This window comes from Lutra lutra, chromosome 13, assembly GCF_902655055.1.
Source record: "Lutra lutra chromosome 13, mLutLut1.2, whole genome shotgun sequence".
NCBI classification, from domain to species: domain Eukaryota; kingdom Metazoa; phylum Chordata; class Mammalia; order Carnivora; family Mustelidae; genus Lutra; species Lutra lutra.
In genome coordinates, this window is record NC_062290.1 from 68882207 (window position 1) to 68897433 (window position 15227).

At 36.1% G+C, this 15227-nt stretch overlaps 1 protein-coding gene across 5 annotated transcripts in view; it reads left to right on the forward strand.

Annotated features, from left to right (window-relative positions):
- Nucleotides 1–15227, forward strand: part of FSD1L (fibronectin type III and SPRY domain containing 1 like) — a 69166-nt gene that overhangs the window by 44886 nt on the left and 9053 nt on the right. For 3 of the 5 annotated variants that reach the window (XM_047700231.1, XM_047700235.1, XM_047700236.1), the window contains 7 exons: nt 1098–1307; nt 2630–2728; nt 6006–6135; nt 6769–6801; nt 10065–10165; nt 10616–10867; nt 14504–14592. In XM_047700231.1, the coding sequence (XP_047556187.1) occupies nt 1098–1307; nt 2630–2728; nt 6006–6135; nt 6769–6801; nt 10065–10165; nt 10616–10867; nt 14504–14592 (914 nt within the window). The remainder of the gene's footprint in view (nt 1–1097; nt 1308–2629; nt 2729–6005; nt 6136–6768; nt 6802–10064; nt 10166–10615; nt 10868–14503; nt 14593–15227) is intronic. The other 2 variants (XM_047700232.1, XM_047700233.1) reach the window with 2 other exon arrangements.

Genomic DNA, 15227 nt, shown 5'->3' on the forward strand with positions numbered 1-15227 from the left:
TATCAAATACTTTTTCTCTGTTGATAAGATCATATGATTTTTCTTCTAATATGATTGATACATTAATTGATTTAAAATGTTGAACCAGCCTTGTATGGTTGGAATAAGTCTTTTAAAACTCTTCTTTTAGTGACAGAATGCTTAAATACAGTATCTGCGGTTTCACACATTTTAGACCCATCTATATCACTGGAGGACCATGTTCTTCAGTTACGTCTCTTGTTTTGCAAATGGAACATCTGTTGATGTTGAGGAGCTATGGAAAATCTCTTCTATGGAAGAGAAATTAATTACTATTCATACATGATAGTTATGGCTCATTTACCCTGGTTGATTTTAATGAACCATGGAACTCCTTGCAGAAACATCTGAAAATCCTAAGTGTTTTTGGGGGGCTGGAGAACTCATTTTTGTTTAGTGATGAGAAATTACAGTTCTTTTATAAATAAAATTTTAAAAATACATTGAAAATATCTTAAATTACTTTAATCATTGGAGTCAAAGTTTTCTATTTTGTTATTATGATTTAATCAACATTCTACAGCAGTTTGAAGTGGGAGATTAAAAACTATTTATTGAGGAATAACAAGTTAATCTTGGTCCTTTTTTTTTTTTTTAAAGATTTTATTTATTTGACAGACACAGGTCATAAGTAGGCAGAGAGGTGTAGGCAGAGACAGGGAGAGGGGGAAGCAGGCTCCCCGCTGAATGGAGAGCCCGATGCGATGCTTGATCCCAAGACCCCGGAATCATGACCTGAGCTGAAGGCAGAGGCTTTAACCCACTGAGCCACCCAGGTGCCCCTAATCTTGATTCTTTATCTTTGGCATGTTTGAATTGCTTTTTGCCAACTAAGATTTTAATAAACTTTGAGTAAGACTATAAAAAACTTTGAAACATGAAATTTTTTTTGAAACATTAATTTTTAAATGGAACTTTGAAAAAATAGTTACTTTGCATTTATTATGTTAGCCTTCTCTTAGCCTCATTCAGTTGCACCATTCAAAAGCAACATGAAAAAGGCAGTTTGAATGACCAACATAAATATTGGATTAGTACTATAATAAATGAGAAATGGACCTTTTCTTTTTCCTCAGTTCCTAAAGCTCCAGAGATAGATCCAGTAGAGTGTTTGGTGGCCGACAATTCTGTAACAGTAGCTTGGAGAATGCCAGAAGAAGATAATAAGATTGATCATTTTATACTGGAACATCGGAAAACTAATTTTGATGGACTTCCACGTGTAAAGGATGAGCGATGCTGGGAAATAATTGATAATATTAAGGGTACTGAGTATACACTATCAGGTAAAAGGACTGCATTTTATGAATCTCATTCTCAGAAACTAAATGTAATTGTGAAAAATATTTTGAGTTACTTTAAAAGATTAAGTTTCTTTAACCCACCTTACTTTCCCTATATTCATTATAAAAGTAAGTTCCTCTTAAAATATCAGGCAAACTTTCATTTTAATTACTTCTGGATATTTGTGATCTGGTAAAACAATGTATGTAAAACAAACATGAAGGGGTGTTCTGGAAACCACATTTCAAAATAACATTTAATTTTAACCTTGGTTTTATAACAAAAAAGCTGTCAATTTTCTAGTTGTACATACTACTGTACATTTCAGTGGTACCATCAATACTATTGCTTTTATCTCTTTATGATTACCTTCACAGTACTACTGAAGAGCTGTGACTTGGTATTAGAAATTTGTGTTAGCCTTTTAAAAGTCTTTAAAAAGGTATTTACACACATACACACACACACAGACAAAAGGTGCTTCCACATATAAGGGATTTTGGGTATTTGAAATGGCCAAATGTTTCCAGAGTTCTTCAACACTTGTTATGCATGAGCAGTAATATTACCAATATTGAGCACTTACTATTGGTCAGAAATTGGGCTGAAGTGTATTACACAATACATATCATTTAATCTTTACAATTATGAGGTTGGTTTTATCATTTCTATTTTGCAGTTACAAAAACTGCCTCTGTCAAGTTGTTGGCAGTCCCGTAGCTAGTAATTTTTGGACTGAAATTTTAAGGATTTTATTTTATTTTTTTAAAGTAATCTTTGCATTCATCATGGGGGTCAGATTTACAATTCTGAGAACCAGAGTTGCGTGCTCTACCAACTGAGCCAGCTAGACGTGCCATGGATTGAGATTTTAATCTAGACTTGACTAACTTCAGAGTCTACTATTAATTTCTGTGCTTTAGTTTCTCTTTAAATTCATTTTTCACATAAAAAGACAATGTTTCATAAATATAAAAATTCTTTAGGGTATCTTCTTTCCAGAAATATGTTGTTTTAAATTGTAACATTTCTCATTGAATAAAACATTACTTTTAACAAGGCTTGAGGGTACCTTTTTATCACTAGGTTTAAAAAAAAAATCCACATTGATAAACTGTATATAATTTATTTGCTTTGAAGAAAGTTTAGATAAATCATGATTCCTCTTATCTGAGGTGTTAACGTTTTAACATGAACATTCACTGTCTAGAGAAAAGAGATAGTTCCAAGGAGGGAAAGTGTCTGTTTGAAGGTTCATATTCCTACTTTTGGAGTAGATCTCTTCTTTATTTTTCATATCTGAAAACCATTTTCATCTTTTCAGGCTTGAAGTTTGATTCAAAGTATATGAATTTCAGAGTACGAGCTTGTAACAAAGCTGTCGCTGGAGAGTATTCTGATCCAGTGACTCTAGAGACCAAAGGTAAGATCATAGGTATTTATACAGCATAAAACAAAACTTAACATCTGAAGTTTTTCAAGACTGTGACAGGAAGCATTTTATGTTGGTAGCACTTCCCCATTGCATGTGCACATACATACACACACTTGGAATTCCCAGCAGTAGGAATTTTAAGATAGGGAAATTAGTATTACAAAATTGGTTTTCATTAGTTCATCTTTTATGATGGTGTTCAGATGGGTAAAATAGCCCAAGATGATGGCATTATGTTCGCTGGTGGTTGTTAGTTTATAAATTGCAATCAAGTACAAATACATAGGCATCAATGAGATTTGCCCACAGATTTCTCAGGGAATGGATTATGGGGACGTACCATTTCAGTTTAGTTCAAATTCTCTGTTTTCTTCCTTCCTTCGTTCCTTCCAGAGAAGGTGGAGGAAGGCGTGGATGGGGAGGGAGAGAGAGAATCTTAATAAGCTTAATAAGCTCCACAATGGACGTGGAGCCTGATGCAGCCTCAATCACATGGCCCTGAGATCATAATCTGTACCAAAATCAAGAGTCTGATCTTAACTGACTGAGTCACTCAGTCACCCACTCTGTTTTCTTAAACCTTATTCTAGAAATTAATATTTGTATTTTTATTAATGTTTAAAAAGCACTCTCAGAGTTCTCCATTTGACCATTCTATCTGCATGCTGTGGTGTTTAGTAAGTCTAGTCTCACTTGGCTTGGACATGGTATCTTTTCTTGCCACTCATGACTCTACCCTTCTCCATCATATTAAACATTAGGGAACAGCCTAAGGATTTTTTTTCTTGCCTTTTTTTTTTTTTTAAGCCTTAGGATTTTAATAAGCAGCTAAGAATTGATGGCACCTTAAAGTTATATTTACTTTTTCTTTCTCTCCAGAACGTAGACATCCTCACATGTATTACCTAATAGCTAATATAGAGGTTAATAAACCCTGTTTTTTTGTTTGTTTGTTTGTTTTGTTTTTTAGTAATTTCTATACCCAATATGGGACTCGAACTCACTACCCTGAGATCAAGAATGTCATGCTCTTCTGACCAACCAGCCAGGCACCCCCAATCTTGTTTTCTTAAGGCAGTTCATTCTTGATATTGCAGAGTCTCAGATTTGCTTAATCCTAATTTTTTTTTTAAGATTTTTATTTATTTGACAGACAGATCACAAGTAGGCAGAGAGGCAGGCAGAGAGAGAGGAGGAGGAGGCAGGCTCCCTGCTGAGCAGAGAGCCCGATGTGAGGCTCCATCCCAGGACCCTGAGATCATGACCTGAGCAGAAGGCAGAGGCTTTAACCATTGAGCCACCCAGGCGCCCCAATCCTAGTTTTTTAATAACCTACTTATGAAGCAACTATTAAATGCCTATTTAGTAACATGCTTATTAAGGAATATTTTTATTATTTGTATTGAAAAACCATATTCTTTCTGTAAGTTCATTTTTGTTTTCATGCAAATTTTGAAAAGTTAAGAACTTGTTTAATACGGTATTTCCCAGAAGCAGTATGGTCAGTAGATTTGTATTTAGAAAGTTATTTTATAAATAAAGAGAATGAGCAATGGTCAGATGCATAGTTGAAATTAAAGTGCTCTTGGGACGCCTGAATGGCTCAGTCAGTTAAGTGTCTGCCTTCAGCTCAGGTCATGATCCCAGGATCCTGGGATCAAGTCCCATATTGAGCTCCTTGCTCAACGGGGAGCCCGCTTCTCCCTCTGCCTACCACTCCCTTTGCCTGTGCGTGTGCGCACTCGCTCTCTCTCTCTCTCTCTGACAAATAAATAAATCTTTAAAAAAAAAAAAAAGGGGCTCTTTACAGTGAAGGAAAATATTTTTAATTTACTTGGTAAACATTAGGCTCTGTATATGAATATCTTGTTGTTTGATGATGCATACTTCGTAGATACATTGAAGCTTTGGCTAAATCGAGTAATATCTTTAAGTGGAATGGGGTTGTAAAAGAATAGCAGTCCAATGTAACTACCAGAAATTCGAACTTTTGAAGAAAAATATAACAGAAGCAGATTAGTTGGTAACTATGTAGTAGATGATAACTTGCTTAAGGCAGAGATTCTAGGAATTTCATTTGAGAACATGATGAATTCTGCATTATTCAGCTTAATCAATACATTTTAATGATTTACTTTCAGTCTCCAAAGACAGAAGGTAATACCTTGTTACACTGATTTCCTAAACTAGCAGTTCTGAGAAAGTCTTCTGAGTAAATAGATAGTTCTCCAAAATACCAAGTAATTTGAAAAGCATACTTTTGTTTCACTTTTATTTTTTAAGTTATTTTTAAAAATGTGGCACTACATTACATTAGTTTCAAGTGTACAACATAATGATTCAACTTCTCCATAGTTATGCTGTGCTCACTGTAAGCGTAGCTACCATCTGTGACCATATAATGCTATTCCAGTACCACTGACTATATGCCCTGTGTTTTTTATTTTATATTCATGTAAGCAGTGTTTTTCCTATGTCTTTGCCATCTAAGTCATCTCTAGTTCTGTCAGCTGGGCCAGTTTCCTTGCTTCTGCTCTCATACCCTGTTTTTCTGTGCTTTTTAATTCAAAACCACTGAGAGTTTAAATATGAAACTATTAAGTAGTAGAACCTCAGAGAAACCTCAGTGTTTGAGCCAGGCTGTGTAATTTTTTACATCACATCACTTTTTCCGGATCCTCAAGTGTACCAGCTTCTCTTCCTATTTAGTCATAGCAATCAACTGATAATCAACTGATATTCTAACAACAGAAAGTTGAGGTTATTATGTGCTGATGGAGTTTCCAGCAGAAGGAATAGCAGAAACATGAGAGGCCATGCAAGTACATTGTATTTGGTTGGAGTTACAGGATATGTAGAGAACAATAATGGGAAATAAAGAAGGAGTTACTAAATTATAGCCTTATCTTTGGGACTTTAAATGCTAGCATTAACAATTTGAACTTTATTCTTTCTTTTTTTTTTTTTTTTGTTAGAGAGAGGGAGCGAGCATGAGCACAGGCAGACAGAGTGGTAGGCAGAGGCAGAGGGAGAAGCAGGCTCCCCGCTGAGCAAGGAGCCCGATGTGGGACTCGATCCCAGGACGCTGGGATCATGACCTGAGCCGAAGGCAGCCGCTTAACCAACTGAGCCACACAGGCGTCCCTGAACTTTATTCTTTATCTACATTGTTGAATAAATTAAGTAGGAAAATAATATGATAGTTGTGCTTCAGAATATGGATATGTTCTCTATTTTTTGAAAATTGAAATATTGTTTTGGACAGCACTAAACTTCAGTTTGGATAACTCATCATCCCATTTGAACCTGAGAGTTGAAGATACCTGTGTAGAGTGGGATCCTACTGGAGGAAAAGGTCAAGAAAATAAAATGAAAGGGAAAGAGAATAAGGGCAGGTAAGCCATTTCATTAGATCTGTTATGTGGACACATGTTTGTAAATTGTTTTTTACTTGACAGTGGCTTATGAAATTCTTACTTTATACATTAGTATGATTTGTGATAGGTTAATAACACCAAAGTGAGGAATATAATACCGTTAATCAATTGAACTTGTTTTAACATTTTTCATTACTTTTTCTTTCCTAATCCTCTTTTTACACATTTTATTTCAGCATTCCATTTCTTTAAAGTTATATCTAGAGCAACTTGAACTGCTTAAGAGAGAAGTTCCTGAATTTTAGACTTATAGATCACATGTACATGTCTTACCTGAAGGTCTGCATTAAATGACAACTTTTAGCATGTACAGTCCCATTGTCTTGCCACTGTAGCAACCTTATGAACCAAAGAGAAAGTCTTGGGACCTTTTGTTGATGTCAGACTTACTTAGTCTCCTAAGTATGGGAGCCTCTTTCTTTTTTAACAGAGGAAAATTTTGCTCAAACTGAAATAAAGTAATATCACTGTGAGTTAAAACAGTGAATCAAAAAAATTTTTCTCAGCAGGCTTTTGATCTAATTTTATTATAAGCTGTTAAATTTAAGTTGTAAAGCAGTCTCTTAACAGTTGCCTATTTTTATCTAACAGTGTCCATGTTACTTCACTGAAGAAACATACAAGGTGATGATCTATGTCTGTCTGGTTCTAGGACTTAGTATATCTAGCTTGGCTGAATAACTTTAATTTTTCTTTTAACCAATAAGCAGAAGCCATTGCAGTGCTTTCATAAGCTAAAATATTGCTCTCTGTAGATTGTCTGTATTGGTAGCTTATGTTTTGAATTTACAGCATTGTAGTATGCTGCATACTCTTTGGATTATATTGTATATGGTAGCAAAACAAAGAGCTCTGCTTTTAAGTCTTTCTTGAGTTATTTTCACTCATCTGATTTTTTTCTGCATTTACTTATACCTGGCATCTTTCTTGTGCTGTATTCAGTATATCTAACATTACAGCTTTGTTTTTATTTGTATTTGACACAAGGCAGGTTTGAAGTGTTCTGTATTGTGTAGTAATCACGCAGTTTCAAAAGCATCAAGGATAAAAAATAAAGGTTATTACTGAAATTACTAGGACAGTGCTCAGAAGGATGAATCAATTCAAACTGCACAGATAATCAGGTGCTAATTTGAAGATACCACATATTTTTACCAGAAACCAGAATGTATTTCCTTTTCAAAATCACTTCCTTTTTTTCTAGTTTATCTGTTCATTATTAGTGAAAGTGATTTCAGGGTTAGCATATCATAAATTATAAAATGTTTCTGGATTTAATAGAGTGTATGAAGTTTCATTTGGTCACTTGGAGATTTTTAGATTGCTTATATTTAGCAGTTCAGATCATATTTTCAGATCATTATTTCTCTTTCTCCTCTCCTTTTTAAGGGTATTTTATGTGTAGGGTGCTTCTGAAATGTTATGTACATTTATTCTTTCCATAAATATTTGTTCACTGTAAGGTGTTAGCTGGATGTGTTGGGGTTATAGGGATAAACAGTGTTCCTGCCTTTAAGATATTTGCCCTAGCTTATGCATACGAAATACGTATCTATGAAAAAAATAGCAGTAATACGAGGTAGAGATTACATGGAATGGTAAGCAAGATAAAGGATTTTAAGGAAGAAAGGTGTCCTGAGCTGCCAGGTTTTAAGGTGGTCAGGACATTGAGCCAAAAGGAAGGTAGCAATCAAGGCTTTATTCACTTACTGATAGTGCAAGTAAGAGGCCTCAAAGGAAAGGCTGCTAGCTCTCCTCAGTGTTCCATTTTTCCCAACAGAATGGCACTGGGTGAGGGTCAGGTAAATGAAAGCAGATTGCAAATGGTGGTTATCTGGAGGACCATCTCACTGCCAAGAGAGCCCCAAACAGAATGCTCTTCCTGTTGTTTTATGGACCTGAGACCAAGAAGAAGAGAGAAGAGGAAAGATTAGAAGTGGAAAAGTATTGGGATGGAGTGGAGAGAGTGTCCTCAGACTACATACCTCACCTCTGCCTCCTGGAAGGAGGTCTATACAGGGGCAGCTGAAAAGGTTTTGGGGGTGGGGGGAAGTATCTCTGAATAGAGGTGCTTAAGCTAGGAATACAGATATGCATCTGAGCACTGGGTTGTGGTGGGGGTGGATTGCATCTCCCTTCAGAAGCTGTGGTAAACTAGCTAAGTACCAAGTCTGGTATGGGAAAGGCAGCCCTTCTAGGCCTATCACTAAAAGCCGTTTGTAATTGGGCCTAAAAGGCTACACATAGGATTTTGGCCTGGAGCTGGATTCCTCGGAAGAATTATTTAGTCTGGTAAGATCTGGGAAATCTTCATTAACAAAATTTATAAAATAATAAAAAAGTAGTATTTAGGGGTGCCTGGGTGGCTCAGTGGGTTAAGCCGCTGCCTTCGGCTCAGGTCATGATCTCAGGGTCCTGGGATCGAGTTCCGAATCGGGCTCTCTGCTCGGCAGGGAGCCTGCTTCCCCCTCTCTCTCTCTGCCTGCCTCTCTGCCTACTTGTGATCTCTCTCTGTCAAATAAATAAATAAAATCTTTTTTAAAAAAAAGTAGTATTTAGCTTGGTTCTCAAGAAAGTAGAAGAATGCATGCCATTTGGACTTGGATTGAGAGAGGGAGAAACAAGAGAAAAGGCACTGAAGCAGGTTGCCTGAGTTTAAGGAACACTTTAGCTGCTACATTTAGCTAAATAGTGCTGTCTGGGGGTGGTGAGAAGGCTTGAAAAGCAGATTGGGACCAAATCCAGAAGGATCTGAAATGCCAAGCTAAGTTGTTTGTAGGCAGTAAGGAAGTACTGGAAGATTTTAAAGTAGGCATGTCAGACTTAGGTTTATCTGGTAACAGTGAATGAGATGAATTGGGTGGCAAAGAGATCATTTCAGAAACTAGTAAAAGGATTTAGAGTGCAGGTAAACAAAGAGTCTTAATTTACACAGTAAAGCTTCAAAGGTATTGTTCCAGAGGAGAGGTGGGAGGATCATGTTTGACCTAGGACAGCAATAGCTGTCGTACTGCTTACAAAAATATTCTTAGGGTTGGAAGTCTAGAATGCTGCAGTGGAAGAGTCCTCCTTATTTAACTTTTTTTGAAATTTAAACTGCCACTCTTAATAGTTACTTTTGTTTGTCTTTTCTCCATGCTTTTCCCTTTATTTCTTTACTACTGGTAAGTTATAATTTTTTTTTCTGTAATGTGGTGATTCAGTATAATTGAAATGTTATTTTTTAGGCATCTTTGGGTTTTGATTTATTTTGCGTTTTTCAGATTTAGTGAAAGGCCTAATACTGTCCTGTTTATCATATCATATAATTTGATGTAAGGGGAGATCAAATTGAATCTTGTCCATTTTAGTAGGAGAAATGCTTTATAACATTTTACATAATCCTGTGCATGGATTTGGGCATTTGCTATTTCTTCTTCTTAAGAAGAAATGATTCACAACAAAAATACCTGCTGCTTATGAAAAGGTTATTTAGTTTTCATTATAATCGTATTTTTGCCATTTCAAAATTTAAATTTAACTGCAAGAAATGTAAGCTCTATAATCCATTACCTTTCTTGAGTTCTTTTCTTCTGTTCGGTTCTTTTGTTTTCCTTTCTATCTTGTCGCATTTTGGCGTTGTTTCTTATATCAACTGTGTGTTCTTTATATAAGCTTTGTTCAGTCTGCATGATATAAGTGTTCAGCCTGCTTTGTGTTGATGACTTCTTACATTTCAATGTTTATAATTGACAACTCTGATAATAATTCAGATAAAAGTTAAATGGTGTTATTTGTGCAACATAATTAAACATCTTTTCAAAGTTTCATTTCATGATTTATAATTTTAGTTTGTGAAACATTTATAGTATAGAATATTTGTTTTTCTTTTTTTCCTGTTTATATAGAAGTGGCACACCATCCCCCAAACGGACATCCGTAGGCTCCAGGCCACCAGCAGTAAGAGGCAGCAGAGATCGTTTTACTGGGGAATCATACACAGTGCTGGGTAGGATAAACATCGTCTTCATTGTCAGTTAATATTAAAGACGTCATGGTCACACTCATGGGCTTTCCACTCATTTAGAGCTGGAGTGGCCTGTGTACTGAGTGAATATTTGCAAAAGTTTTTCCCTCTTGAAACCTGATTACTTTTGGCAGGCTTCAGGTTGTCTAATCATTGATTGCTTCCTTTTACATAGTACTCGACATATATGCATATCTCTTGAGGAGATAGTAAGGAAGAAAAGTTCTAAAGCCTTTTATAAATCAGAAAAATTAGTAGTAAATAACAAGTAAAATTACAGCAGGTACTCTGCATTTAGTGTCTGTGTGTTAATATGGTTATTTTTCTGAATCGGATTTTTTGTGCCATTTTGTGGGATGAGAGATAGGTAAAAATCTGTGTGACTCATAAGGAAGAAGTTAGAGCCAAATTTACCTTTCTGATCTTTTGCAGGAGACACTGCTATTGAAAGTGGACAACATTATTGGGAGGTCAAGGCCCAGAAGGATTGTAAATCCTACAGTGTGGGAGTAGCATACAAGACTTTGGGGAAATTTGACCAGTTAGGAAAGACAAACAGTAGTTGGTGTATCCATGTCAACAACTGGCTACAGAACACATTTGCAGCAAAGCATAACAATAAAGTCAAAGCCTTGGATGTTACTGTTCCTGAGAGAATAGGTGTATTTTGTGACTTTGATGGGGGTAAGTTTACTGATTTTCTCATAAGTCATTTTGTCATAGTTGCTTATATTCTAGTACTTTTCTTTTTTTTTTTTTTAATTTTATTTTTTATAAACATATATTTTTATCCCCAGGGGTACAGGTCTGTGAATCGCCAGGTTTACACACTTCACAGCACTCACCATAGCACATACCCTCCCCAATGTCCATAATCCCACCCCCCCCAACCCCCCTCCCCCCATCAACCCTCAATTTGTTTTGTGAGATTAAGAGTCACTTATGGTTTGTCTTATTCTAGTACTTTTCATTGGCAATCGTTCATATACAGTTTTCATTATTATGGTGGTCAGGGTGTTTTGATCTACTAGGATTTGATCACAAACATAGTTTCAGTTCTAGAATTGACTGGAAGGGATGTTTGATGTTTGCTTGAAGCCTTATAAAAGCACTCATCTATATATATGCTTAATAAGTCTGAAAGAATGATTTCCTTAATTTAGTCTTAAGCATTACAATTTTTTCTGTCCATTTTAATTCCTACCTGACCTATTTTATTACCTGTAAAGAATGGTGGAGTCCGATTTTTCAAGTTGGAACAGACCTTAGAAATTGTCTAGTCCACCTGCTGTACAGTATAATATCCTTACAGTTATTTCATCAACTATATCTCATGAAGTTGTCACTCCTGTACTTGAGGAACTTTCTAACGTGAAGCTTATTGTCTTAGAAGACCGCTTATTTCGCCATTGGATAGTGCTCAGTAGTAGGAGGTTTTCTGCAAATTGACTCTGTTTCCTTATAACTTCTGAGACTACTGTCGTTAAATTTTGTCATCTGAAGAAACACAGAATTATGTTCCCTAATTCACATTTATATGGTAATATTTATTTGTTTAAAAACTATTAACATCTTTTGGTCTTTTTCCAGACTGTACATTCTCTCTACCATCAGCCATTTTTCTTACAGCTTAATTTTTCCAAATCTTTATAAGCTGCTATGGTAGGTCATGCAACTTCTGACCATCATAGCACATGCGATTTGGCAACACTATTTCTAGTAATATGACTTAATGACTAGCTTTTTGAACTAGGTTATTTGATAAGTATCTTTTCCACTGTCATCTATCTATATCTATATCTATCTGTCTACATATATATACATATATATATATTTTTTTTTTTGAGAGAGAGAGATAATAAAGAGCATGAGCAAAGCAGAAGAAGTGGAAGAGAGAGACTCTTAAGCAGGCTCCGTGTTCCAAATGGAGCCCGACACAGGGCTCAGTCTCATGACCCTGAGATCATGACCCAGGCTGAATTCAAGAGTCAGACGCTTAACTGACAGCCTCCCCAGTGCTCCTGTAAAAATGTTGAAGATGAAATTGTCAAACTAGGAGGAAAAGTAATTCCCTAAATACTTTTCTCCAAGTTGACACTTTAAGCTAATAAAACGTAATTTTACTGTTTTAAGTAACATCATGTCCAAATAATTTGCTGAGCTTCTACCTAGTTACTCAAAAGAGAAAAGTTAACTTTGGCTTGATTTAATTTTGGTGATGACATGTTAGTTTTGCAGCATTCTTTTTATAATTTCCCTGGGGATACGTGTTATTATTGACACATTTTTTTTTCTTTTCCAACTCTCAAAATAGCTTTTGCTTATCTTCTTCTTTTTTTTTTTTAAGATTTTATTTATTTATTTGACAGAGATCACAAGTAGACAGAGAGGCAGGCAGAGAGAGAGAGAGAGGGAAGCAGGCTCCCCACTGAGCAGAGAGCCCGATGCGGGACTCGATCCAGGGCCCTGAGATCATGACCCGAGCCGAAGGCACCGGCTTAACCCACTGAGCCACCAGGCGCCCCTGCTTATCTTCTTCTGTCTCTTTTCTCATACTTTGTGGTTCCTCAAAGATACTAGTGAGAAGTGTAATTGCTAGCCTAGAGCATAGGGTACAGGAAGGGGTTGTAATGTAGGATGGAATCTGATTCTGAGAGCCTTGAATAATAAAAGGCTTGATTTTTTTTTATAGTAGTCGAGAGAAGGGGGTTTTTGTGCATTTTAGAAAACTATAGTCATATGATGATAACCTAACTTTAGAAATATTGGAGAGTAAGTGTTTAAATATGGAAGAGATTTCAAATATAGGGTAAGACTTTTCAGGAGTCAGTCTTTAAGCAGTGCAGGCAGGACCATGTTTATCTTCTTAGGTATTGCATCCTTATTGCCTGGCAAGTGCATTTACGTGGTAAGCCATTAATAAATGTTTGTTGCGTGATTAGTAGTAACAAGGGCCTGAGTAGTGGGGAATCAGGAGCAATGGATTTGATGGTTCTGACAAGTAGACTTCATAGGACTCAGTAGATAAATATAGTTTGGAGGGCGAACAAAGAAGAGTTGAAGATGACTGAGATTCCAGCCAGTGTGGTCAAGGGGATGGTATGTCATCTGCAGCATAGGGAACATAGTCCTGGGGAAAGATGAGATGCTAGCAGGACAACCATGTGGCATGGCTGGCTAATACTTAGAAATTCAATGTTAGAAGTCGGAAGAGAAGTAGAGCTAAAGCTAAATGTTAGACACAGCATCACAGAGTGGCTACTGAAGAACGATTAAATGTTACTGCTCTGCTTTTTACTAACTTTGTGACCATACATAGGTTGCTTAATGTTTTGAGGTACTGTATATAAAGAACCCAGTGCTTTAATGGTAGACATAAATACTAGTTTCTCTTCTCTGTTTGGTGGCAGCTGAGTCATTAAGGAAATATTGTAGAGAAAACAGAACCTGGACAAGCATCTACATTCAGAATAGGAGAAAAGGAGACAGAAGATATCCTCAGGGTTAGAGATACCATGGGACAAGAATTTCAAGAAGCAGTAACAGATGTAAGGAGGCCATCAGGTTGGACAGCTAGGTGGTCAGAAAGTTATTTTAGTTGCATGGTCATGTTGAAAGACAGACTGAGGGTATTTTAAAAATTAACAAAGCAGGGGCGCCTGGGTGGCTCAGTGGGTTAAGCTGCTGCCTTCGGCTCGGGTCATGATCTCAGGGTCCTGAGATCGAGTCCCACATCGGGCTCTCAGCTCAGCAGGGAGCCTGCTTCCCTCTCCCTCTCTCTCTGCCTGCCTCTCTGCCTACTTCTGATCTCTGTCAAATAAACAAATAAAAGCTCTTATAAAAAAATTAACAAAGCAGAAGCAGTGATAATCATGATTTCAGAGACTGAAATGAGTATGGCTTCAAATGTTTGGAAGACAGAGTTTAATAGAATAAGCCTTAAATTATAATAGGATTTGGGTATAGAGACTGGTTAGGGTAAAAATGAGGAAGAAATAGCCTGGTTTTAACTGAGTTAAGGAAACCATTTGTTAAATAATGATAAAACAAATAGTTTATAATTGAATAAATAGAATAGTGCCAGATTATAGAAGCATTATGGAGATCCTGAAAATCAGGAGAGAAAACTAGATTTGGGCTTTCTCTTAAGCATGTATACTACTGATTTTCAAGTGAGAATTTCTGAGTCTAGTCGTTATAGTTTGTAATTTTAAAAAAGTGCCAAAATACATATTATTACTTGCACTCATGATGATATGTCAGATTTAATTAAATGTTTCATATAATAAATTAGGTGTGGTTTTTTTTTCCCCCTTTTAGGTCAACTTTCTTTCTATGATGCAAGCTCAAAACAGTTGTTGTATTCCTTTAAGACGAAATTTACTCAGCCAGTACTACCTGGCTTCATGGTTAGTACCTAATTTTTATTTTATTTGGTTTGGCAACTTTAAGGAGAACAATCTTTGCTATATATTTGGGGAAGCCAAACATCTTTTTTTTTTTTTTTTTTTTTTTTTTTTTCATATTCTTCCCTCTTTCCCTAATCTACCTCTCCCAAATCTGTGGTTGTATCTTTTGGTGAAGTAAATGTTTTTATTGAAGTAAATGTTATTACATAAAAGTATGTGAATTATAAGAATGCAGTTTGATGACTCTTTATAGGACTGCACACATTTTTGTAACCACTGTCTAGGTCAAGAAATGGAATATTACCAGAACCCCATAAGTCTCCTTATGCCTATTTCTAGTGCCTACTGGTCAGGCAGCAAAGTGGTGTTAGTATCTTGAGTTTTAATACCATTAATTCATTTTGCCTCCTTTTCAACTTTGTATATTGAATCCTGTAATATCTTTTTGGTTCAACATTATATTTGTGAGATTTATCCTTGTTCTCTGTGGTGTGGTATTCATTCTTACAGTTTCCCATTGTATTTATATGTACAGTTTTCCATTATATGACTGTTTCATCATTTATATATCCGTTGGGTTCTTGAGTGGTTTCCCTTTGGGTCATTAACAAATAGAATAGCTATGAATATTCTTA